At 36.1% G+C, this 27,726-nt stretch overlaps 1 protein-coding gene across 1 annotated transcript; it reads left to right on the top strand.

Moving 5' to 3' along the window:
- Positions 1 to 13,000: 13,000 nt before the first annotated feature.
- LOC127845351 (uncharacterized) lies at positions 13,001 to 26,741 on the top strand. The gene is made up of 3 exons (XM_052376213.1): positions 13,001 to 13,068; positions 23,465 to 23,601; positions 25,772 to 26,741. The coding sequence occupies exons 2-3, from the start codon at positions 23,503 to 23,505 to the stop codon at positions 26,504 to 26,506; spliced, it is 834 nt and encodes a 277-aa protein (XP_052232173.1). The 5' UTR covers positions 13,001 to 13,068; positions 23,465 to 23,502; the 3' UTR covers positions 26,507 to 26,741.
- Positions 26,742 to 27,726: the final 985 nt, after the last annotated feature.

Below are 27,726 nucleotides of genomic sequence, written 5' to 3'. Positions count from 1 at the left end.
ATACTCAAGTTACAAGAGGTTCTTTCAGTTCAAACAAACATAATTTAAACAACGATTCAAATGATTCACAATTCATTTCCCATTGAGGCAATACGGTTCCGTTTGAATAAATGAAACGATTTAATTAACAATAGCGTCAAACATCAATGGTGATTTAAGAGCCATAATGGCGCGTTTATGACGTCAACAAAGCACTCAGCTATTCGACCATGCTTCAGACCTTTTTGCCACATTGAAAACATATATGAAATATTAATGGTTTCCAGAACAATATTGTCAATATAGCATAGGGCTATACAGACTTATTTCAATCATGTCCAGTTTATGATGTCAAAAAGCTAGTTAATAATTCATTATTGGAATAAGCTTTGCTAATGGATTGTCACTGGGTGCAAATTAATTAGCCAACCATTTCAAAAATCTTCCTCTTGTGTTTTGAAACGGTAACTTATTTCACAAACGTTTAGACCAATGTTCGCATGATTTAGTCTATGCTTTCAAATATAGAGACATGCCTGTAATTTCAAATGTATAATTTACTGTTTAAGACGTAAAAATGCACAAAGTTAATAAAACCAATCCCCTTTGGGCAGCATCCCGTAAAACATCAGCGACAAATGCATACATTGAATTCAGTTGCAACATTGTTTAAACTGTTCATAATGTAGTCTTATTTGGCAATCATTTTCAGTCGTGTATTATATACCTCATTCGCTCCACATACTGTAACATCTGAAACGAAAGGCAAGTACAAATGTAAGTTGTTAAAACAATGCATTATGGTCAAGATCAATCCATGAGGGTGTTGTTATTAATAGTATGTTCATTGTTTATAAGTTGTGTGTCACGCGATGGTGATTTAAATGATTTACATTACATAGTTATTCTTACACATAAGCAAGTGTTTAACCCATTTATGCTTAGCGGACTCTCCCATCCGTTTCAATTGGCTCATTTTATTTCCAAAATTAGGCATGTCTAGTATATTTATTTCTATCTTAAGAATTTTTTTTACAGAAATTCCTCTAAGCAAACCGCGGATGAGACGCCGCATCATGCTGTTTGCAAAGGCCTGTTTTCTAGGCGCTAGGCATAAATGGATTAAAGAAAGCCATTACAGTTATTGAAATATCCATAGCCTCATACATACCAGGTATACATTGTTCGTAGCCGTATTCGTTCCTGCTTACAATCTGAGAGAGAAATTAAATAACATTGTACACGATTAAGCTTGCTGGATGTAGCAAGTATACAAATAAGTTGTAGAACGTACATGCAACGGACACAAATAATTACCAAACTACCAAAAAAGACAACTAAAACACATGGGTATTAAAATGACACGCGTATATATTCGTATGAGTTAAACATTAAACATACAGAAAACATCAAAAGCAACAAATAAGAATACACTTTATGACATAACACTATAACATCGTTGCCATCAAGAAGTCAAACGAGATAATTGGAATATGGCGTTGCCCAAAATAAAAGAATAAGCAAGTATTAAGTGTGTATTTATTTCAAAGTTTATATTATCCCTCTCCGCATAGGGCTTGAAATTGGAACCAACTTTGAATCATAGCTGCAGTCTCCATAGATTTAATTTTTAATGAAAAACATTCTAATTTTGGTGTGGTCTTGTTCTGTGGGGGACGCTGAAGTACCCGGCAAAAAACCAACACTATCCAGTGGGGTGACATTAACCCAACAGAATCAGGTACTGGGCCTCATGTTACGAAATAGGATGTTGCACAGACCCACCTCATTCTGCCCGCACTGCAAGCGATCCGGGCATGAGCCATCCAGCATGACACAACGATCCCGCTTGAGGCAGTATATCTACGACAAGCACACAGACATAAATACAAGTATGATACTCCATAGAACTCGTGTGATAAAAATTTCTTTCTAACCGCCAGCTGTTTTTAGGGCGATTGACCAATTATATGAGGATTATTATTTAGAATGATTAAAGCTCGGTTCCCCGCATTGGAACGGTAAATTTGGTTTCCCGCATTGGAACAGTAAAGTTCGGTTGCCCACATTGGCACGGTCATGGCAAATCATACACGTGAGTCAAACCTCAATTTCTCCCTGTTATTTATCCAAATACCAAACCTGCACTCTTGCTACTTATGCTCAAAATGTATAATTCATAGTTTTCAATACAGTATCACAATAATCTTAACCCATTTATGCCTAGCGGACTCTCCCATCCTTCTAAATTGGATCAAATTGGATTTCCAAAATTAGGGATTCCATATTTACGTATTTCTATATTAAGAATATTTCTTACAGAAATTCCTTTAAGCAAACAGCGCAGACCCTGATTAGACGCCGCACATGCGGCGTCTCATCTGAGTCTACGCTATTTGTCAAGGCCTGTTTTCTAAACGCTAGGAATAAATGGGTTAAGTGAAATATTACACAAGCTTATCAGTGGTACATCGATGAAACCGATTCATACAATTAGACCGTCGATGATTGTTTTCGTAAGGCAAAACACTGAATATATATTAAAAGACAATCAGTAAATATAAAGACGAGATGCTCCTAAAGAGACTATGATTGTGTACCTGTCCATCCGGGCAGTCTACCATTTCCGGTGTCGTCATGAACGCGTATCCGCTGACATGGCTGACCAACAGCGCACCTACATAAACATATTACACTGAGCTGAGTATAAGATGCAAACAAAAAAATAACATAATACGTCTAATTTGCATTGTTAACATGAGCATGTTTTGTGTTGTTAATACTCTCTTTGTTAACTTCTTGGCGACGACACGGTGCTCGTTACCATATTATCATTATAATGGTTGCTAATTTGTATTATCTTGCTGACCATCGTTTAATTAGTAAATAAACAAGAAGATAAAAACAGCTCGATATAACTTTCTGTTTGTCCGAGTTTGTTCAGCAAACTGTATGAAATAAATCGAGTGTAAATTAAAATAATTGGAAATCGCTAGCAGTAGCCACTAAAATATAAACAATAACTTGATCAACTGCAATCTATTATGTCTACTGGTTAGTAATTGAAAAGGCGCGTTTAAACAATAAGACAGCACAAAATTGCACGAGATAATCATGAATTGACGCCATATAGCTACTATAAAATAGTCTGTATAATGAATTAAAAATATATTTTATTTAGAATTATGCGTGTGTTATGTGTTCTTAACGCTATGTGTAAGAGCTACGTCCGTTGATTTTCTGAACAAAATGAATACATTATAATACAATAAATGTTAATACATAATAATTCACGGATATCGGTCAAACTGTTTGCCGCCCTTTGACATGATTCATATATGCAATTAGAAAGATGGAACTATAGAAATAAACCAAAAATAATTATCCACTACATAAACCAAATGAATAGGCTCGATAGATATAGAGGATTTTTGTTCATGTCAGTGTTAGATCGTTTGTTATTTCACGAGTGATCATGGAAAATATATTTTCGCCACAAGTGAAAATATTATTTTTCTATGATCACGTATGATATAACAAACGATCTAACACTGACATGAACATATTTTCTGTTTCATTTATGCCCCTTTTTCAAGAAAATAATTAACAGCTGTTTCCCTTTTGCTGAAAAGTTACCCTTTCTCCCATGGCGTGCCTCAATACATTTCAAAACACAAAATGACGTCATTATTGTGACGAAATGACGTCAATATACCAGCAAAATTATCCAGTTAAACTATTTTACAATGTAAAATAACGGTGAAAAAGCATTAAATAAAAAGAAAATTTGTTGGATTTGGTGGAATGTCGATTTTAATTCACTCGTGTTCATAGAAAATATATATATAATTATTTATGATTATCTAAAATAGAAAAAGGAGTTCCAAACATTTGTTATTTTCATCGGTGAAAATAACAATTTGTTTATTTTCACTGCTATTATTTCACTGCAGAAATGTCATATTTTATCATTCGGTATAAAAGAAACTGAAGTATATAGTATATAAATAAATATTATTGAAAAAACACAAACTTGATCAAGTTTATTGACCTTTTACAGATTGAAAATGAAAAAAGCGTACGAAATAAATCTATCTATTTTTGTTTTTAAAGCTTTTAAAATGAGAGCTGACTTGTGTTATCAATAGCTTCTCTCCATGTACTGACATTTATTTATCAATTTAATATTAAAGATACAAACATAACTATAAAGTGTATACAAATTGTTTGTACTAAGACTGTTTCGTTTCTGTACGTCTTTGACCATATGTGTATGTTTGTTGTAATATATGTGTACTCATGGGCTTTAAGCCTAATGTATGTTGAAATAAACTCAAATAAACTCTATTTGCTAGGAAGACAAGGTTTTTAAAATTCCAGCTGAGAAATATAGTTTTATAGTTTATTTCAACATGCATAAGACTTTAAGCCCGTGAGTACACACATAGTGCAATAAAATATATACACATATGGTCAATAACGAACAGAATTTAAAAAAATCTATATAAAAATCTGAATACAAAAAGTTTTATATAACCTGAACCTAGATGAAAGTTTTAATACAAACATGTGTATACACTTTATCTTATTTTGTATTTTTATATTACATGAATAAATAAATGTAAGTCCATGGAGAGAAACTATTGATACTATAAGTCAGCTCTCAATTTAAAAGCTTTAAAAACAAAAATAGATAGATTTCGTACTTTTTTATCATTGTCATTCTCGGTCAAGTAAGTAATTAATTGATCACATACTAATCTCATAAATCTTTTGCGTCCAATCACCCTAAAAAACACATTAAATTTGAACATTTCCGACGTATGCAAACCTCCGATTGCTAATACGCTGTTATATCGGACTGGCGTTCTTATAGCGACACAGGACGCGGTAGGATCATCAAGGACTCCCTGTGTTTGTCGTGAGAGCGAATAAAGATGGCGGTTAAGTCCAAGAACGGGTTCATACTCGACGTTACTGCGACTATTTTGGACATGTTCAAAGTAAAATCCAATGCGATGCGTTCTAGCGGTGGCTGGCTAAGACGCCATTTGAACGCCATAGACGCACAAGCTTCGTTTTGCAAACGCAAATATCGCAGTTATGTCATACAAGACAAGTCGAAAACGAAGTGTGGACGCAATGACGTAACCGTTGATCCGTTTTGCCCTCCCCCATATCGTGTCTTGAAAGACCGTTACCGGTACCAAAGCGTGAGTATGGATAAATCTTTGACAAAAAATGACGTGCTCGCCTCAGAAAGCATCTTTCGTTCACTAATCCATGTACGAAGACGGCATCTTATGGTGAGTTCGAGCGCAACTCCATTATAGTTTCTTTGTCGGGTTCGTCCAGTTCGATCCTGACCAGCATTCCAATTTAAGGCATCCAGTAGGATTTTTATACGCCTGGCAGTGCGATACTGCGAGTATGACCCTTAGAAAATTTAAGTATGAGGCATCGGTGTCAATGCTTCCCCGCACGACCAGATTTTTCTTTGGCAAAACAGTTGAGCACGCAACGCAGACAGTGGTTGGTTGTAACTCAGCCGGATATCGCTGAAGAGTCGTATAAGGTGCGCCACGAACGAAGTGTGAACGCTGTAACGTCGCCGATGATCGCCGCGTGAACGCAGGAGAATCACAGTTACGCAGCGAAAACGCTAAGGAAGTGATGGGTACGCCGCGTACGCGCGAAAAATGTAAATAGAAGGACCCCCCGGCATGACGATTATGCGTTTTGTTTTTAAAGGGATCTTTCAGGGTTTGGTAAATTGACAAAATTGAAAAAAGTTGTTTCAGATCAGCAAATTTTCGTTTTAGTTATGATATTTGTGAGGAAACAGTATTACTGAACATTTACCATAGTCCAATATAGCCATTATATGTATTTTTGACGATTTGAAAACCTAAAAATTATAAAGCGTTGCAACGCGAAACGATTGAATAATTTGGAGAGTTCTGTTGTTGTCGTTTAAATTTACGAAACTACGAAGATTGCTTATACAAGGTATAAAACACTTGTACTGTTTATACTCGGCGGAATATTCGAGAGGGCTAATGCGTTTTTACTTCAGACTAACTCCAGGACTCCGGGAGTCACTGGTTCGAGCCCTGGTACCGGCTACCTTTTCTTCCTTGTTTTAATTTTATTCTTGATTTTTTTACTGGAGCTTTTAAGATCCAATGTTTACATTTATCAAAATAAAGCATTTAATGACAAACTTCAAAATATGCCAAAATCTGTAAAAAGGCCTCTTTAATAGAAAAACGCACCGAGGCTCTTACTACGACTATCTACGTTTAATAAAAATACTGTTTTGGCCGTAGATAGAACGCTAATCATGTGTGACGGGGGTATAATAAAGGTTCTCGTCAAGTTTCTTTCATTACAGTAGTTGCTGAGAAATAGAACAGACATTTATTTCATGAATTTTGCATTACTCATTTAGGATTCAAAAAAAATCTTAAGCATCCCATAACTGCTACGAAATCATTCAAGCGGCGTGACCTGGTAAATGTGTATACCAAATCTACGTAATGAAGCGGCCCACAAAGTTTCGCTGAACTCCATCTATAAGTTGCTGTTCAAAATAGACGAACGGAAGGGCTGACGAGCAGACGTGCAGCGGTGTTAAAATGAAATATATTAAAAGATGTTTAACACCAGTTTTAAGATCACACATAAATCAAAGTGAAATGCACGTGCATCTGCTGCAGATTTTTCTGCCTGTGCACGGAACACCAAGTACACGATTTAAGGACAGAGGTATGCGTTTATAGAATAATCTGCATAACGAATCATGTAAATATTTAAAATATGATTGATTGATAGCGTTGTAAAACACGAAATCAATCGCAGTTATTAACTAATTTCTTTATATATTCACCGTTATAATAAAATAAGCTGCGTCATGCGAAAATGTGTCTCATATTATTTGCCGCCCGGATAGGGCAAACGCCTTGTCTTGTCAGGAGCTACCGTTTCCGCTAAAAAGTACCGTAACTAAAGTTTTCATGGTCTCAACAGCGGGCATTTAAGGTACTGACCAGACTTCGCGATAGCGCTGTCTGGTCTGGAGACAAGATGGTCCCATGTGGCATAAGACCCATTTCGCGTGATGCGGCTAAAATGATGACGATGATGATGATGATAGTTATTATTTTATATGACGACATAAAAAAATTCTGTAACATTCGTATCAGGTGAAGATCTTACCTAGTAATTTGGCGAGCATTCTTCGCGTTACTCGAGCATTATAATCCATGTCGTGTCTACACGATTTCTAATTTAAAACAAAATTCCCTTAATAAAAAAGTAGTCCTTTCCGTATTGAGTATCATTTATTTACAGCATCGTGATGTTATGTGTTGTAACAGAAATACGCTCGATTGCGCGTAACCACACGGATAGGTAAATCAATACTATATATTTTCAATGATGGCTTTGCCAAGCAACGACGCACCTGTTTACCCGGGCATCAAACGGAAAAGATCAATATGACATCGTGTCTGTATAATTACAATAGCTTGCTTCAACTTGCATTTAGCGGCTCTTCAAACAGATATGTTCACGTTAATCGTATGCTTTTTTAATCAACCGAGAAATAATTGCATGTTCACTGCAAATATTTCGTAGACTACCGTAAGGGCCATCGTGGTTACGCATTAAAATCCAGAGGAAGACAATGCGATAGTGCGATAGTACGATGGCGACGATGCGATAGTACGATGGCGACGATGCGATAGTACGCTTGCGACAATGCGATAGTACAATGGCGACCACGTGACAACGCGATAGTACGATGACAACAATGCGACAGTGCGACAATACGTTGGCGACAGTGCGACCATCGTACAATCGCGTTATCGTACTTTCGTCATCGTGTAATCGCATTGTCACCATCGTACTATCGTACTGTCGCCATCGTATTGTCGCACTGTCGCCATCGTATCATCGCATGGTTGCCATCGTACTATCGCACTATCGCAGTGTCGCCATCGTACTGTCGCCATCGTATTGTCGCACTGTCGTCATCGTATTATCGCATTGTCGCCATCGTACTATGGCGTTATCGTACTGTCGTCCTGGTATTATCGCATTGTCGCAATCGTATTGTCGAACTGTCGCCATCGTACTATCGCATTGTCGCCATCGTTCTATAACTTCTATTGCACTATCGCATTGTCGCCCTTTTAATGTGTAACCACGATGGCCCTAACGGTACTCATGCATAATATTAAGTTTGTTCAGAGTGCGTTATTAATTAATCCGAAAAATTGTCTTTTGACAAAATTGATTTTTTGAAGTGCGGTCCCAACGATATATGCCGCAAAAGCACAATGCAGTATTTATATTTTACGGTTTCTTGTCGGCACACAAATAAAGTGGGATAATACATTATAGGCAACTGTCAGCGTTTTTGTGCCTTTTAGGTTATAGTTATGAAAAACTCTGGAACGTTACTCTGACAGAAGGGTAGGTGTTTGGGTACTCTAGAAGTATTCATTCGTTAGAGTTCGTAGACACGGAAAACACAAGATCTGGTACTTGTGACACATATTGAAACTTGAAAATGACCGCACAACATTAAAAACAAAGCAAAATATGGTCATTGGTAGAGCTCACGTGACTTATTAAGAAGATACGCCACGTTGCAAGCATGGTAAGTGTTTAGATACTCTGCAAGCAAATATAAGTTAATACTGCAGAAAAACTCTGACACCCTAACCCATTTATGCCTAGCGTCTAGAAAAAAAGGCCTTTGCAAACAGCGCAGACCCTGATGAGACGCCGCATGATGTGCCTTGACTTTTGTTGTCATAGTCGATGTATTGCGGTAAAAGTAAGCGTTACAGCCAGTTTTAATATAAACTGAGACACATAGCTTCGTTTTACCCAACACTGTACAACAAAATATTTTTAACAAACGGCTTTAAATCTGGGTGAGCTAAACAATAGTTACCCAATGACCAATCGAACACGTCATCAAATTTTTACAGAATGATTATATGCAAGTGCTTCAGTGCATTCTCTCAATATTTCTTAATTAAATCATCTTGAATGATGAATTTCTTTTGTTTAGAAACTACATATAAAATCTTCCTCCAACAGTTGGCATACCATTTTCTGCACACTTTACACATTGAATATCTAAAAGTGCTGTCAAGGTTTTACGAGTGCCTTATTTTTACTAGGAGTAATTACCCTTTGTTAAAAATGGCAATGCCAGGGATTGCGGCTGTTCTTGTTTGCTCAATAATAATCGAACATTGTACCCTGTCGACAAGAATGTAACGGTGGTGAGGGATCCACTTCTTTTTTTTTTAAATGTTATACTGCCTAAACGACTAAAAAATACCATGACGTTAAGCAATATTTGTTGCGATTATGCCTATTTTTGGTGCACTATAATGCATAAATTTTTACGCAAAACTGAACTGTAAATTTCAAGTTTGTACTAATTACATTCATTTTCAGCTTAACATTATAATATTTATTGCATTATCGAGATTTAGCATGGTTAGCATTACACTACCTTTATGAAAAGCAAACATTGTGGGGTCAAAACTCTTGAACGCGTTAGAATCTGTATATAATATTTAATTTTCCATTAAATTTAACAAAAATGAAAGACTTGCATACAAAATAGATATGCTGTTTCTATTTGCAAATGGCGTGCGAAGTTATCTTCATTTAATCGTATTGATAATACATTTGCACGAACACATAATACTGTATTCGCTGAAAGAGTTTTTAATCGAATGTTACACTGCGGTCGCTATCAAGTTTCAGGGAATTATAAATATAATCCAAATTGAAATGACCTGGGAAAATGACACAAGTGAGTTTTTTTGTGTCAAATGCTAGGTAATTTGTTAAGTCTCTAAATGTAATAGTTATTAAGACGCCTACGCCGTCAAAATGCGGAAGAATGGATCTATCGTACATATGATATCGTACAAGCAAGTTCTGTGTAGTATATGGTAGTATGTTAACTTTTGGCCACGAAATTCATGTATAAAACAAAGACAATACAGCAGTTGACAACACATTAATTTAATAGACGATTAATCGTACACACATATTTAAGATCGTTCACATATTTTGATTTAAAGGGATCTTTTCACGCTTTGGTAAATTGACAAAATTGAAAAAAGTTGTTTCAGATTCGCAAATTTTCGTTTTAGTTATGATATTTGTGAGGAAACAGTAATACTGAACATTTACCATGGTCTAATATAGCCATTATATGCATCTTTTGACGATTTTAAAACCTAAAAATTATAAAGCGTTGCAACGCGAAACGATTGAATAATTTGGAGAGTTCTGTTTTTGTCGTTAAATTTTGTGAAACTACGAAGATTGCTTATATAAGGTATAAAATATATCAAGTATGTGTAATCGGCGGAATAGCTCAGTAGGCTAAAGCGTTTTTACTTCAGGACTCCAGGGGTTACTGGTTCGAAACCTGGTCCGGGCAATGTTCTTTTCCTTTTTTTCGGCGTAAGCTGAATAAGCCAGCTTTTCACCCTGACTTGACCTTTGTAAGTGTCCAATAATACTCAAATAAAATTTCCCGCGGCTAGGTACGAATGAATACACTTCATTTATTCCATTGGCTGATTTGAGTATAACACCAGAACATTGGAAACATATCCGCGTCTTTGTAACACTGTTTTACTGCATGAAACAATTTTATCTCTAATGAAAAGGCCCAATAGATAGAACAGTTTTACAATCAATTTTCGACATAAATACAGTTTGTGCGTTCACCTTTTATTTTCAGAGAATTACCAGCGCAAAAGCGTTTAACTAAAGGCTATGTTGTCATATTTAGTACTTACTTGCATTGCATTTCAACCCGCGAGGTTTCGGGTCAATACGCGGTCATTTTGTGAAAGTCAGAGTTTATATACAGTTCATCACCGGAGTTCGCAAAAGGGGTTGCGATCATTGTGTCTTACTGACAATAACGTAGTGACTGTAATGCATTGCATTCCAATCCGCAAGGTATCAAGGTCAGTTTGCGGTCAGTTGCAGAAATCTTTATATAAACGCCGTCTCGTAAACTTTGTGCACTTGAAGTCTGTTTTGATCAGAAAGATACTAAATAAAGATATTCGGCGATATTATTGTGGTATGTCAATCATCGATTTTTAATATGGTTTCAAAATTTGCATGATAAGGACCAATTTTGATAAAATTAATTAGAAATATTTATCCATTTAGACCAGTTTATTAAGCATGACCACAATAATTCGCTATACTATAATTATGCAATTAAATAAGATTCGAGTATTGCCGGCTGACCTATATGCACTCGTTTATTTTCATGTTTCTTGTGTTTTTTTATTCTGTAAATATAGATATCTGAGTAATAATATCACATAAAGCAAAATAAGCCACGAAATCTGGCGCAACACCCCGTAATTGATTTGCTTATGATGTAGCTAACAACTGCGCAGAAAAAAGGCATCCGCTACTTTTTATCTCATAGAGATAACTTTTGATCGTTCATAAACATCGACCACAATCAACGCCGTATATCTTTTTTAAAGATATTTCTTGTTTAATTTTATTCTTGATTTTTTACTGGAGCTTTTACGATCCAATGTTTACATTTATCGATATAAAGCATTTAATGAATAAGTTAAAAAATGCCAAAATCTGTGAAAAGGCCCCTTTAACATACCTATTGATATACATATGTATCTCATAATATTCTTTGCATACGTTAATATAAAGTATCGCATCACTTCAACTGGTGTTATAGTGCTGGAATGTAAGAACTTACAGACAAAATATACTGCTGTGATATTTTTAAAGCTGTCAGTCAGTCTGTCATCCGTCCGTCCGTCTGTCCGCTGCCCGTGTGTTTGTCTGTATGTATGCAGTGGCGTAGCCAGACCCAAATTTTAGCCGAGGCAGTATCTTAGGTCATTCTAGGGGGGTCCGGGGGCATTCCCCCCTGGAATTTGTTTTTAAACCTAGAACGTCTCTGGTGCGTTTTAAACCACATTTTATACCTAAATTATCGGAATCGTGGACGCTACATATGACCGTTTAGTATCAATAAAGTCAACAAACAAATCTGCTACAAGTTTATTGTCAATTTTATATTATGTTACCATAAACGGTATTTGACGTGACAATGGTGTAACAACCTTAACTACAGCAAAAAATATTTAAAATAGTCATATAATTCATTTGAAGTCAGATAGAAAAAAAGAGACGCAGCTCTCTCATACAAGCCATAATTTTTTTATGTATATGGATACTAGAATGTGCTTAATATATTTATTATTGAAATACTAAAATAATATAGATCTACCTTATAATATGAAGAAAACCGATCTATCAAACATTTTAGCGAATAATGTATCATAATTTGTGAAAGACAAGTTTTATTATTCTTTAACTTTTTAATATCAATCTTATTGAACGCTAATTCAACTCTCCATTCTACAGTCGAATCCCACATTTGAATAATATGTTTTCGATCAAAATTCATTAAATTGCATCAAAATCTTATATTTATATAGATTTTATCCTTTTACATAAATTTTCCTTTGTTTCCTTGTAATCTCAACATTGCTCTGCAAATTTTAGCCGAGGCAACTGCCTCGGTGTGCCTCAGCGTGGCTCCGGCGCTGTGTATGTCTGTCTGCTTTGTATATGTAAAATTGCTTGTGTACTGTGTTTATGGCTGTTGTTCATTTTTGTTTGTTTTTATGTTAAATGATTAAATCGTTCAGTCAAATGGCGTAATTGTGAAATATTTCAATTTTAACAGTCTGTTTTCTAACGTGTCATTTCTCAACTTTGTAAACCATGATGACATGACAATTTATTGATTTACTAACATTTATTGTTTCAAAAAAAGAGTTTTCCATTAAATAAGGAATCATCTATTATCTTGTAACTCGTGCTATCTTTCACAGCTATCTAATATCTAGCCCGTTAATTGTGCAGCACCTTAAATCATATAAGTTGGGTGTATCCTTTTTCTGCGTGTGATATTTCTTGGTGTTTAATTTTGCAGGTCAAACTACTTACATGTATCGTTCTGACAACTTACAAAGCCGCGTACGTGTTCTGCTTTGTGTGTTATCGAATTAATACTCTATTGAATTTCATTGTCAGTAACTAAAGTATCGTCCTCTCCTTCTTGACAGTTATCGATTGCGTGCACGGTTGCGCGTATGAAATTTGCTTAGAATTGAATTATTTTCGGACGTGTGTATATCCGGATAATTTTAAATTTACTACCAACAAACAGTCAGAGCTCCAGATAAGGGTCGTATTTTCGTAATTACGAATTATTTTCAAGTCTGTTACGTATTTATGTTACGCGGCGTATACAGTCTATCTGTCAAAAAACAATGGCGTCGCCCAGAGAGCGTCCTAAAAAACTGCAAAGCGTCCAAAAACACGCGTTTTACATATTGTACGCAAAGTGAGCCGAAGTTAAATGTTTAGAAAGACATTATAGAAAAGATCTTATACGATGTTGTATGTTTAGTTGCCGACACAGTCGGAAAAGCTTAACAAAAACGCGACACGACCGGTCCAAACTTAAACACGAAAAAAACATTGAACGAGTGGAAGGGAAAAGTCCCGTGGCTAATCGTTGAAAAGATTGAAGGGGAGACCCGTTTTAATTGTGAAATATGTAAAAATTCATCTAAGGCATGCAATCTAAGCACAGTTTGGGCATATGAAGGTATTTGAAAAATAAAATTGTATAATACTGAAAAGACACTGTTGAACTCGTATAAATAAAGTTGCTAGTATGTTTATTTTGCTTTTGTTGCATGAAAATAACCATTATTATTTATTTTTAGGTCATTTAGAAAAAATAAGAATTATTTTCCAAAACTTAATAGTAACGTTAAGAATAAAATTTCAGAGTTAAGAATTCTTTTTGAAAATCTGGTAGTTATTTAAGAATTTCACAAAACCTTATCTGGAGCTCTGAACAGTCCTTTGAAAAAACATGAAAATATTTTGCGCTTCTTTGTCAATGTCAGAAATTATTTGTTGCAGCTTATTGGCGCTATGATGGTTCCTGTTTTTTTGTATATGTGTAATGTTTGAGAATACCCTAGCTGCAATAATGCAACTCCCAGCTATTGACCCTCCGGCTAGCTGGGCTGTATGTAATGTTTGTACTAACAAAAGCCATACATGCCAGACATCCCAATATTGGCGGAACAGTCCTGCTTTTGAGGCGTTTGTCCCGGCTTCCCAGTATGAGACAATTATGGCATTGTTAGACATTTGTAAAAAAAAAAGACATACATTCTATAAGTTCACAATAAAATTCGCTATTGAAGCTCCATCTGGTTTAAAATTACCATCGCTAATCCCTTTATTGCCCCTATAAACAACCCATATCTACAAGTCTAGTGCACAAGTGCAGAGCTCCAGATAAGGTTTCGGGTCAATTAGTTTTCACTACAAGATTTTTTTTGCAATTAGTTTTTTTGCAATGTTCACCATTTTCAATTAATTTTTGTTTTCTTACAATAAAAAATATATAATAAACTAAACTTTTAACTCCATGAGCTACTGTGTGCAGGGCCCTCAATCTATCAAATCTGCCGCCGAATTTCGGCGGCAGTCCCCCACCTGAAAAGAATACTTTTTTCCCCTTTTGGGGGGAAAAATTCCCCCTAAAAAAAAAAAGATTTTTTTTTTTAATAGAAAGATGTGTCTCATTATTATATCTCAATTCTATTTCAATTTAATCTTTCCAAACATACTAAATTATGATAAATGCAATGAATATAGTGCAAACATGTACACATTTTTTTTATTTTTTTTTTTTAATAGAAAGATGTGTCTCATGATTATTATATCTCAATTCTATTTCAATTTAATCTTTTCAAACATACTAAATTATGAAAAATGCAATGAATATAGTGCAAACATGTACAAATGAAATAATGAGATAGTAAGTAAAAAAATCCCCCAAAAAGGGAAACACCGCGAAAATTCTCCCTCCTAAGGGCTGCGGACCCCTTCCCCCAGAGTAGTGTGAGGGCCCTGGTGCGCATACCGGTCCCTTTCTGGATTTAAAAGCCCTCTCTCGCCACATTGTGTTTAATACAAGAACAACATTTCAAATGAATATCGGCATCCAGGCCTTCAATCTGTTACCAGGGAAAGTCATTTTTCCATGCCCAGATCTGTTTTTGCGTGATACCGCGATGTTTGGGTTTGGAGATCGTCGATACCACCTCATCAACCGCTTTTGACATTATTTTAGATAATATACTACCAACAATAGACTTTGTACTTTGTTCTCGCCACGAAATGAAACCAAGTATACTTGGCGCTGTCGCAGAATGAAGTTTCTTTCAGAAGTCGTCCACGCTTTGCAGCCAACATGTTTAATTTTGTAAACAGAAAAGCAGACACGGAAATGCAAATATTATTGGTTACACTCAACTAATTCACAGATCCGGTATCGGATATCTCGTTATCATTTAACTTTCGCTGCGCAGAACGAAAATTTTGACGATCAAACGGCTGGTCATAATTCAGTCCGTCTGTCTCAATTCGTTTTGATACAAAGGTTTTTGATTTTCTTATCGATTTTCTTCAAAAACAAATCGTAATAACGACAAAACGATGCTTATCTGGAGCTCTGCAAGTGTTGTTCACCGGTAGGGGACTTATGGTTTGCACTCCGTCTGTCTGTCTGTCTGTCAGTCACACTTTTCTGGATCCTGCGATAACTTTAAAAGTTCTTAATATTTTTTCATGAAACTTTAAACATGGATAGATGGCAATATGGAGATTATGTACATCATTTCATTTTGTTCTATGCCAAAAGTTCTGGTTGCAATGGCAACAAATATATAAAAAATATTATTTTTTTTACTGACAATGGTGGAGTTTCAGCGGTAGGGGACCATATTGCTTGGCAATCTCTTGTTGATACTGTATCAGCAATCTATCGGAAAGTTATTGATTTCATTGGGAATTTACACCATGGTGTTTTTATGATAGGGCCTGCTATTAAAATTGCTTGCAATAGATGCATCATAGTGAATTAAAAGCAGACTGCTTTTGTATCTTCGATCCTCGATCCACGGACTCTTCGTCACCAGTGTCTCTTGGTATACATTTGTCTCTTGGTATATATTCCACACAGGTAATTTTCTCTCATGTATTTTATTGGACTTAGTTGTGGATGTCGGATTGGGGTTGGTCGCTGGCTGGCTATTTTATCACGAATCTGCCTGTGGCTTTGAAGTACTTAGACAGTTCAGATCTAATAGTTTCTCTCCAGCCTGGTATGTATGGGTGCTCGTCTGTGTAAAGAAATGTATTGATATCAAGGGCCATAACTCCACATAGTTTGTTTAGTGCTTTCAGGAGCTCGTACCAGTGATTTTCATGGATGTAGCATTCCAGGAGGAAATTCTCTGTAGTCTCCACGGTTCCACATGTGCACAATGGTGAGACATTGATGCCAACCCTGTTGCGATGTGCATTTAGGATTGAGTACCCCGTCTGTAGCTGCAGGATCCCGCCATATGTTGCCTTATCTGGGTGGTCAAGTTGTCACTTTTGCTCGACTGATGGAAAGAACTCATAGAATGTCCTACCGGTAGATGAGTTCTCCCAATGTTTTTGCCACTTGATCATGCAGGACTTATGACTTGCTGCTTTCACTTCTTGGATTGTGGTTGTCCTGGAGTCCTCTGGCATTGCCTCGGCTTCTTTGGCTTCTTCTTTTGCTAGGCCGTCTGCAACCTCATTGCCCTGTAGGCCTGCATGACCGGATGTCCATAGGAGTTGCACTGTTGTGGTCATAGATATTGTATTTCATGACCCAAATCAAGTCCAAAGATACTATTACTCAGTATTCTGTAGATTATACAACCTTAGGCATAAAAAACCCGTCAAAACACCAATTTTCTATATATAACAAATTGGGTGCTGACCGATACACATTGATGTTTCACATAAATATTATTTTATTTTTACTGATTTTCAGAAAATATTTTGTACATATTGCATCATCTAAATTTAGACCTAATTGATGATTGGTCGAATAAAAACAGTGGTCGATGAGCTTCCGGAAAATTGAGAATGTCTGTATTAAGGAAATTCTAAGACACATTTATTGTCAATATTGGCTAGACATTCTGAGGTTTTAGAAGAAAAATACTGATTTAATACTGAATACAGTAAAGGTGGGATGATTGATCGTTTAAGTGTCCAGCTTTTTTGGCAAATGTCCCAACATTTTTTATGAAAAGCTCAGAGAATTCAAGAAGAACTAGAGAATACCCTGGCCTATCATCGGTCCATTAAACGGACCCATTCCCTTCGTGAAATTTTAGCAAAAAAAAAAAAGTAGATAGCTATAATGTATATGATTCTTATCTTATGTGAATAATTTCAAAAAAAGGTTGTAGTGAATAACTTTTTTTTAGCTCACCTGATTGCTCAGGTGAGCTTGTGTGACCGGTCTTTGTCCGTCATCCGTCCGTCCATCGTCCGTCCATCCACATTTGTTAGTAAACACTCTAGAGGCCACATTTATTGTCTGATCTTCATGAAACTTTGTCAGAAGCTTTGTCCCAATGAAATCTCGGTCGAGTTCGAAACTGGGTGGTGCCGGGTCAAAAACTAGGTCACTAGGTCAAAAAATAGAAAAAACTTGTAAACACTGTAGAAGTCACATTTTATGCCCAATCTTCATGTAACTTTGAAGCGCTAAAGACCGACCTCGCTCCGGTAGGCCTAAAAAGACCACCCAACGTGAAAACAATTACATCGTGACGTCTTTGAGGCGTCATCAATTTTGGACGGGTGGTAAGAATGCTGCTTGGCTGTACAACACTACAGGGACGCTCGTTTGCAATAGAACTGTGCGCAACCAATTGCGAGCGTCAGGATTACGTGCCTACAGACCCTACGTTGGGATGCTGTTTTCACAACGCCACCGCCATGAAAGGACTCAACTGGACGATACTTCATCAGCGATGGACAAGTGCCGACTGGAACGATGTTTTATTCACTGACTAATCGAGATTCACCGTTGATTTTGCCCACGGAAGAGTGAGGGTTTGGCGATGTCGTGGCAAATGGTTTCATGACACCAACGTTAAGGAACACGACAGATACCGAGTTGGCAGTGTTATGATGTGGGGTGGCATCAGTCACAAGTCAAGAACAGATCTTTTTCACGTCCCCGGGACACTCACATCCGTTTGATATTGCGACGAGATCATCAGACCTGTTGTCGTACCTTTCATACGCCAAAGACAAGCCCGCATATTTCAACAGAATAATGCCTGTCCTAACACTGCAAGTCATACATATGCTGTATTGCAACAAAACCATATTGTAACACTGGATTGGCCTGCCAGATCTCCAGACCTTTCTCCAATTGAACACATGTGGGACGTGTTAGGCAGAAGAGTACGTAAATGTCGTGACGTCGACAACGTAAACGACCTTGAGCAGGTCCTTTAGAGAGGGTTGGCTAGGATCCCTCAAGGAGTCATACGTGACCTTATTGGCAGCATGAGACGAAAATGCATGGCAGTTATTGCTAAAGCCGGAGGCCATAACAGATATTGACAGTATGTGACATTGGATAATGATATGCCGAAATTCACGTAACATTTTTGACCAGATGAACTTGAAGAAATGAATTTGTTTTGATACAGAAATGTGGCTTAATGGTTAATCTTTCAATATAAAAAATAAATTGGAAACAATTCTAATGTTTCAATATTTATATGCATGTGAATACATGTAGCTAAACTTTTTTCCTTCAGTATATATAGTGAAAACATGTGAACAAGCTAGAAATCACATTTTTGGCCCAATTTTCATGAAATTTGGTCAGAACATTTGTTTCCTTGATATGAGAGTTGAGTTCGAAAAATGGTTTCGGTCAGTTGAATAATATGGCTGCCAGGGGGAGGGGGCAGTTTTCTTATTTGGCTATAGAGAAACCTTGTAAACACTCTAGAAGTCACAATGCTTGCCCAATCATCATGAAAGTTGGTCAAAACATTGGTTTTATTGATATCTCGCATGAGTTCGAAAATGGTCCAGATCGGTGATAAACATGGCCGCCAGTGGGCGGGGCATTTTTATGCCCCCGGATCGATAGATCGGAGGTATATTGTTTTTGGCCTGTCTTTCTCTCTGTCATTCTGTCCCAAAACTTTAACCTTACAGTAAAGTTTTGCACTAAGTTTTGAAATATTGAACATAGCAACTTCATATTTGGTAAGCATGTGTATCTCATGGAGCTGCACATTTTGAGTGGTGAAAGGTCAAGGTCATACTTAAAGGTCAAAGGTAAAAAAAAGGACAAAAAACTTTAACATACAGTAAAGTTTTGCAATAAGTTTTGAAATATTGAACATAGCAACTTCATATTTGGCATGCATGTGTATCTCATGGAGCTGCACATTTTGAGTGGTGAAATGTCAAGGTCATCCTTCAAGGTCAAAGGTCAACAAAAAAACAACGCATTAGGGGGCATTGTGTTTCTGACAAACACATCTCTTCTCTAGAAGTTACATTTTCCGCCCAATTTTCATGATATTTGGTCAGAACATTTGTTTCCTTGATATGAGAGTTGAGTCCGAAAATGGGTCCGGTCAGTTGAATAATATGGCTGCGGGGGGGGGGGGGGGGGGGGGGGGCAATTTTCTCATATTTATATAGTAAAAACGCTTGTAAACACTCTAGAAGTCACATTTTTTGCCCAATCATCATGAAACTTGGTGAAAAGATTGGTTTTATATATATCACATAATTAATGCCATTATTATTGCCTTTAGATTGTCCAAAGTTTCATTATATTATACAAAATCCTTGTAAACACTCTAGAGGTCACAATTTTGTTTCAGATTTTATGAATCTTGGTCATAATATTTATTTTTGTAAGCAAAGTTTGATGTTTAGTAAGGGGGGTCAACTCAAAATATAGGTCACCAGGTCAAATCTTACAAAAACAAAATCACTCCATATGCCAGAGTTTTGGTTCAATAATAATGAAACTTGACCAGGATGTTTGTACAATATCTAGTTCAAGTTTGACGTTTGGTAACGATTGAATGAATCGACTCCTCTCAGGTGAGCAAACTAGGGCCATCTTGGCCCTCTAGTTTCTGTTAGTGGACTTTTTCCCAAAATGACCAGGAAAAAGCATTTTGCCTTACACAATTTTCAAATAAAGCTACGTTCTGGCCAACACTTTCTTTTTATGCCCCCAGATCGAATGATTGGGGTATATTGTTTTTGGCCTGTCTGTCATTCTGTCCCAAAACTTTTACGTTGGTGATTACTTTTGCAATATTGAAGATAGCAACTTGGTATTTGGCATGCATGTGTATCTCATTGAGCTGCACATTTTGAGTGGTGAAAGGTCAAGGTCATCCTTCAAGGTTAAAGATCAAATATATGGCTTCAAAGCGGCGCAGTAGGGTGAATTGTGTTTCTGACAAACACATCTCTTGTTTTTAACTTAAATAAATCTGGATCATCTGGGCTTGAACGCAACATGTATCTTTGAAAAACTGTATTCAGCCATCTCAAATTGGTCTCATTATGACCAAATGATTTCTATTTATTTAGTCAACTGATTTTCTTTGTATTTAGAATTTTTGTAGGTCCTGGGAAAATGGGCACTACAGGATTTTATGTTTCTACACAAGTTTTATATTTGAATACTGTAAAAACCCTGTAATAAGACAACTCAGGAGACTTCATACACACAGTCAATCAAGATTGTGTAGTAAACCTTTATGAGCAGGAATATTACTGTATGCCTGAATTTCCAAATCATGTGTACCCATCTGCGTATATTTGCATGTTTTCTTTTTGTGCTTGCAATATCTCTTGGTAAATAAAAAAAATAATAAAGGAAAACGAAGTGAACCAATTACAATGGTAGCTCCATTGTGCAAAAAAGACAAGTCCAGTTAAAAATGCTTCAAGTATATGTGCATTGTGCATGTTCAAGAATTTTTTTTATTTTCTCTTTCAATTGAACGCACATTTAAAGTAAATAACCAAAAATCATTGAATATTTAAAATTATATTTTCAAATTATAATAATAATGACATTAGGGACAAAATAAACCCAAAGTTGATTTCAAAGGCAATTATTGCTGTTAATTATAAATTACTTCAACAGGCTTAATTAAAAAACTTGTTAAACCTTTAGAGGCTACATTGATAACTCAGTCTTGATCAAACCATGACATTTTCTGGGCCAAGTTTGAACAGGGACCTATACAAACATATTGTTTGTATAGGTCCCTGGTTCGAATCAAGGTCTCGTGTGTCCAAAAACTTGGTCACCAGATCACATTAAAAAATTAAACTTTACCACTTCAGAGGTCATAATTATGCCTCTCTCTTAATGAAACTTGACTAGAATAATTATCTTGACAATATTTAGGCCCAAGTTGTATTACCGGTATGTGTCACACAAGGTACAAAACTAGGTTACCAGCTCATCTTATAAAAAATTCATGTTATACATGTGAGACAACTGTTTTGATATTGAATATAGTATTGATTTTGTTACTTCCCTTTGGTTGCAATATTATTGATGATATTTCAGTTAACTTGTGTATTTCATTTCATATAGACCAGAATATCCCAAAGTCAATTTGATAGGTATATAATCAGGTAGAATCTAAATTTTTCGGCGTGAGCTGAATACGCCAGCTTTTCACCTTAGCCTGACCTTTGTTAGCGTCCAATAGAATTCAAATAAAACTTCCCGCGGCCAAGTACAGATGAATACACTTCATTGACTGCATTGGCTGATTTGATAATACCACTAGAACATTGGAAACATGTCCGCGTCTTTGTAACACTGTTTTACTGCGTGTTCAGCATGAAACAGTTTTATCTCTAATAAAAAGGCTTTATAGATAGAACAGTTTTACACTCAATCTCGACATCAATACAGTTTGTGCGTACATCTTTTATTTTCAGAGGATTTTCAGCGCGAGAACGTTGTGTACGTAAAGGCCATGTTCTCATATTTAGTACTGACTTCCATATTCCTGTCAACATGTTATATGTAAAAGTATAAAGAGCAGTGGAAGCGATGCCTCACTTTAATGTGTTGCATTTCAACCCGCGAGGTATAAGGGGTCAGTTCGCGGTTAGTGTGTTTGAATGTCAGAGTTTATATACAGGTCAGACCTTCTGTGCTGTTCGGAGTTCGCGGTCAGTTATATAATAGTTATATAATAAAGACGCTATAGCGTGAACTAGGTGAACCAGAATTTTCTTTACCACCAGAAAGATGTGAAATGAAGATATCCAGCGATATTATTTTATGGCATGTCAATAATAGATTCTTAATGTGTTTTCAACAATACCATGATAAATATTATTTTTAATTAATTAACAAGAATTATTCCATCATATTTACTAATGTATTATTGCAGCATATTGACTAATGTATTAAGTATGAGCGCGATGATTCTCGATACTGTTAATAATCGAATCAAATACACGTAGCAATTCCCGATAAACCACTCAAACAGGTTTGTTCGAAGAACGCGCGTATACATATTTAAAATATGTACGGAGACTTCGCGTGTGGCCGGTTGACTTTAGTTTTCTTTTTTGTATCTATAGGTTTATGACCAGCAATATGTAATAATGTAAAATAAGCCGCGAAAACTCCGCGTAACATCCCGTACTGCGTTTGATGCAGCTAAAAACTGCACAGAAAAAGATATTAGCTATCCTTGATCTCATTCATTTAAATCTTTACCTTCCATAAACTCCAACTACAATCAACGCCGTATATCTTTTTTAAAGATATTTCTTGTTATTCATACCCTTTCTCTTTGCAATTTATATTTGTGGCTCTATCAATTGACATGAGAAGAAATCATTATTTTTAATTGTCATAAGTAATTATGGTAGCATATGTCCCAACGCTTTTCAGTTAACACCAGTTGGAGCCATCCATTACATGGTCATTATACTGTTCTCTTATCAAATCAATCTGGATCAGTGAACAAGAGTTTCTTTGATAACACAAAGCTGCTTGCTATCTCAAACTTTTGTGTCATTATTGATGCTGCCTGTGGATTAGGAGGGTCATTTGAACCCTTAATTAATATTTTAGTGTGATAAAAGTGGTCATTTTAGGGAATAGAGGGATATTCTTGTATTTTGGCTTTGCAACTAATTCTTTTTGAATGCTTTGAGTTTTTATGAGTACGCACGTACATCTAAAATCCTAGCAACCCAAAGGGTTGATAGTTGGGACTTGGATTATTGCAACTAGGTTTGCAACTATTGATATATATAGGAAAATGATGGGGTATTATAAACGGTGTCTGCACTAGCTGTAATGGTTATAAAACATGATGGCTGTAAAGCCAGATTTTGGTAAACATGTATATGGGTATTCAAATCAAATTTGTCATTAATTCAAATGATGTATTCTGTATTTCAGAGCTATGTGAAGACACACAGTATCCCGGGAGTATAGGAATGTATTTCATGACAGGACCATGTGGGAGAGTGGCCAGGGTAACCAATGTGAAATTACTTCTTCCCAAGTGGCACTCTTACATCTGCAGGCAACATCAGGTTAAAAAATGTGTTGATTTATGTTGATTTATCATGGGATATATTTGCATGCCCCAGGTAAGATGGAATAAAGCAGTCGCACTGTCCGTCAGTCTGTCTGTCGGTCTGATATGTTTTCCTGGGGATTTTGATGCAACATTTTCAGATATTGATCAGATTCTGGTATGTAAGTCTACCTACATGACATACAGATGAAGTGATTTGCGTTGTGGTCAGTTGATTTTTTTGCAAAGTAATGGGCCTTGGACTTATTATTCTCTATAATAACCATTTTCCAGAGTGTTTTTTTATGCAGGGCTTTCAGATATGGAACTGATTTTTGTTATATGAGTCTTTCTACATGACAGATGAAGTGTAAGTTTTGTTCCAGTCCATTGATCTTTGACAAAGTTTTGGGCTTTGGATTTAACAATTTTCTCTAAAATAGCTGCTGTGCGGCTTTACAGTCAAGTAGGGGGCATTGTGTTTCACAAACACAGGTCTTATTAGAAGGTGCAAGTTCTGTTCCACTTGTTCCTAGAGTAATAATGTCTCTGACTCCCCAAACACACAATTGTTCAGATGTTGTTTGTTGGTTGGTTGTTTAGTTAGTTAGTTGGTCTGTCCATATTTATTTCTTGTCCATTGTTTGTATGATGGGATTTCAAAATTAATTGGGACAGATGATGATATGAGTCGTTTTCTGAGAAAACTGGGCATAATGCATGTGCGTAAAGTGTCGTCCCAGATTAGCCTGTGCAGTCTGCACAGGCTAATCAGGGACAACAATTTCCTCCAAATTGGATTTTTGCTAAGAAGATTTTTCATTTAAAAGAAAAATGTCATACAAGCGGAAAGTGTCGTCCCTGATTAGCCTGTGCAGACTGCACAGGCTTATCTGGGACGACACTTTATGCACATGCATTATGCTCAGTTTTCTCAGAACGCGACTCATATGTCAACATGATGTGCAATTTGCAAAAAAACATGTTCCTCTCTTAAAAATCATAGAGTGGATACTTTCAGTTTGTCCATATGCCAAGAGAACATGTTTGTGTATGACCCATAACTTAACTGTGCAATTTTGGTTTATAACTTGAATAATTGGCACAAATTATCACTTAATCAAAATAATGTGAAACAGTCTTTAATCGCCCTCCTATATTCAAAGCCGAAGTCAAACATGGAGTTCACATGCATGGGGAAATTAGTTCAGTGTGGCTCAAGTTTTGAACATCTTTAGAGTTTAGAGTTAAATGTGTTTTGCTAAGCTTTCTAGTTCGAGGTCACACATGAAGTGTCAATGTACATACATGTATATTTGAAGTATAGATTAGTGAACAGTTATGCATATTTGATGTGAGCAAAATATTAAAAAGTGTTTATATGGTTTTGAATATCAATGTTCAGTTAATGTTTGTATATAATGAACCAGAAAGTTGAATCATTCCTTCCCATTAACCTGTAAGCTTGATATGATGAGACTGTCTGAATTGAGCCATTCATAAAACATGATTTAGATAAAATACAATGCTCTGATTAATATTGTGTTGGAATGTCTTCAACCAATTTGGAGTTTTATGTTGTTCTCATATGGTTACTATTGTAAGCTGTATTGCTATAACTTGAATATGGTTTTAAATGATGTAAAATAAATATCAGCCAGTCTTAGGGAAAACAAGACATTAGGGATCTGCGTAATGTATTGTCCCATATTAGCCTGTGCATTCAACACAGGCTAATCAGGCATGAAGATTTTTTACTGTTATGAAACCTTAAGTTTACAGTCTCTTTATAACGAAAATCCAGTCTAGGCCCAAAGGATTATCCCTGATAAGCTTTGAAGACTTCACAGGCTAATTAGGGGAAGTACTATAGGCACATGCATTAAGCACAGTTCTCCCATAGAGGTTTGGTTAATCTACTATCTTCATAACTTGACCTGTAACCCATTGAATGTGTATGATCATTAATGTCTCATAGGCTTAGAAGACATTATGCAGCTCACTTTTTGTTTGAATTAAATTTTTCATGACTTGGTTATGAACCTTATTGACATAAACACATTTGTTCTATAGTTCAAAGATTGATGAACAGTTATTGAAATTACTATAATTGTCCATAAATGAAGTGCTTGAAGATGATATGTCCTTTACCCTGAGAAGTCTACTTGTGTTTTACTAATTTTCAGAGCTGTTGGACAAGTATTGCACCACTTAATGTTCATAAGTCACAACTGGTAATAAGTCATGACACACCTAGAATACATGGGATTCAAAGGCACCATTTTTCTGAGAATGTGAAAACTGCCAAGAAACTGGTGCCTGAGTACGATAAAGACGGAGTCTCCAGAGACTGTGAGATAATCTACAGTCGCAAAATCTTCTTGACTGGAGTTAAGAGATACGCATTTGTTATTCTTGCATCGGCAATTGGCGTTACATTTTTTACAGTTCTGAGCTATTTTTTCGGAGAGCCGAGCCTAATAACAGTGCCTGTAATAAATACAGAAATTACTGACATTGTCCTAGGATATTGGGTTGTGCTCCTTTTTGCTACCTTCAAAGTGGTGTCCGTTCTGCTGAAGCAGGACAGGCTTTCTGTCGTAAGGATATACAAGATGCCAGTGGCTGACCGTTACATAGCTGTACTCAAGGAAGGCATCTCCTCACAGAAAAATGTGGAGTTTAGTGTAAAAGATTTGGAACCAACTAACATTGGTAGAAAAATTATTAATGGAAATGCAAAAATTCACGATCGGCTGGTGGCCTTGTATTTAGATGATTTTGTTAATGACTCCTATTACAATATGTTTTTCAAGTTTGAAGATAAGCCAGTTGTTGCTGACTCTAAGAAGATTCCATCAGAGGTGATAAAAGGTGTTGCCAAGGAAATCAGGGAAAATGATAAATTGACCACTAAATAATAATGTACAATTTTACAAATAAATCATTTTTAGCTCGACTATTATATATGAAATATATATAGTAGAGCTATCCTACTCACGTCGGCGTTAGCATTAGTGTTAGCGTTAGTTTGCAAATGTTAAAGTTTTTGTACTACCCCAATTATTTTCATTGTCCCTTGACATATTGCTTTCATATTTTGCATGCTTGTTTACCAACATGACCCCAACCTATAAACAAAAGCAGACAACTCTATCAAGCATTTTGTCATAATTATGGCCCCCTTTCCACTTAGAATATGCAGCAAATGTTAAAGTTTTCGTACTACCCCATTTATTTTCATTGTCCCTTGACATATTGCTTTCATATTTTGCATACTTGTTTTCCAACATCACCCCAACCTATAAACAAGAGCAGACAACTCTATCAAGCATTTTGCCATAGTTATTGCCCCTTTTATACTTAGAATATGCATATTATTGATAAATCTATGTTAAAGTTTGCATACTACCCCAAATATTTCCTATATCCTTTGACATATTGCTTTTATATGTTGCATACTTGTTTACCAACATGACCCCAACCTATAAACAAGAGCAGACCACTCTATCAAGCATTTTGACATAATTATGGCCCCTTTTACACTTAGATAATTTCACATTTTGCTTAAATTGCCATAACTTCTTTATGATCACATTTTATTATTACTTTGACAAAACAACACTTAGTACCTGAATACCACAATGGATTCCACCCAAACAATACCCCACGCCCCTACCCAGAATCCCTCCCCCCCCCACAACCCCCCCCCATTTTTTTTTTTTTAAACATCATCTAATAAATTACCACACCCCACATTGTACTCTCCCATCCCCCCCCCCTTTTTTTTTTTTTGAAAGATTGTCTAATAAATTATTGAATATGAACAATTTCCCCATGATGGCTTACGTTATACTGTCAAGCACTCGATTAGTCGAGCGCGCTGTCCTCTGACAGCTCTTGTTATTTTTAAAAGATCGTCTTATAAATTATTGAATATGAACAATTTCCCCATGATGGCTTACGTTATACTGTCAAGCACTCGAATAGTCGAGCGCGCTGTCCTCTGACAGCTCTTGTTTATCATGGGCTTGATTTGATGTATTATCTAAATAAAATAATGATTTGTTATCAAATTAAACTTGTGCATTATATAGGTACATGTATTTATAATTTTAAGATATCCAACTACCCTAGGTAG

This window comes from Dreissena polymorpha, chromosome 9, assembly GCF_020536995.1.
Source record: "Dreissena polymorpha isolate Duluth1 chromosome 9, UMN_Dpol_1.0, whole genome shotgun sequence".
NCBI classification, from domain to species: Eukaryota; Metazoa; Mollusca; class Bivalvia; order Myida; family Dreissenidae; genus Dreissena; species Dreissena polymorpha.
This window is presented reverse-complemented; position numbering and strand designations above follow the sequence as displayed.

What these genes read in the sequence shown, in the direction of transcription:
- LOC127845351 (XM_052376213.1), top strand. Translation starts at nt 23,503, where the DNA reads ATGTATTTCATGACAGGACCATGTGGGAGAGTGGCCAGGGTAACCAAT. An exon ending in ACATCTGCAGGCAACATCAG is followed by an intron (nt 23,602 to 25,771) that starts GTTAAAAAATGT and finishes ACTAATTTTCAG; the next exon opens with AGCTGTTGGACAAGTATTGC.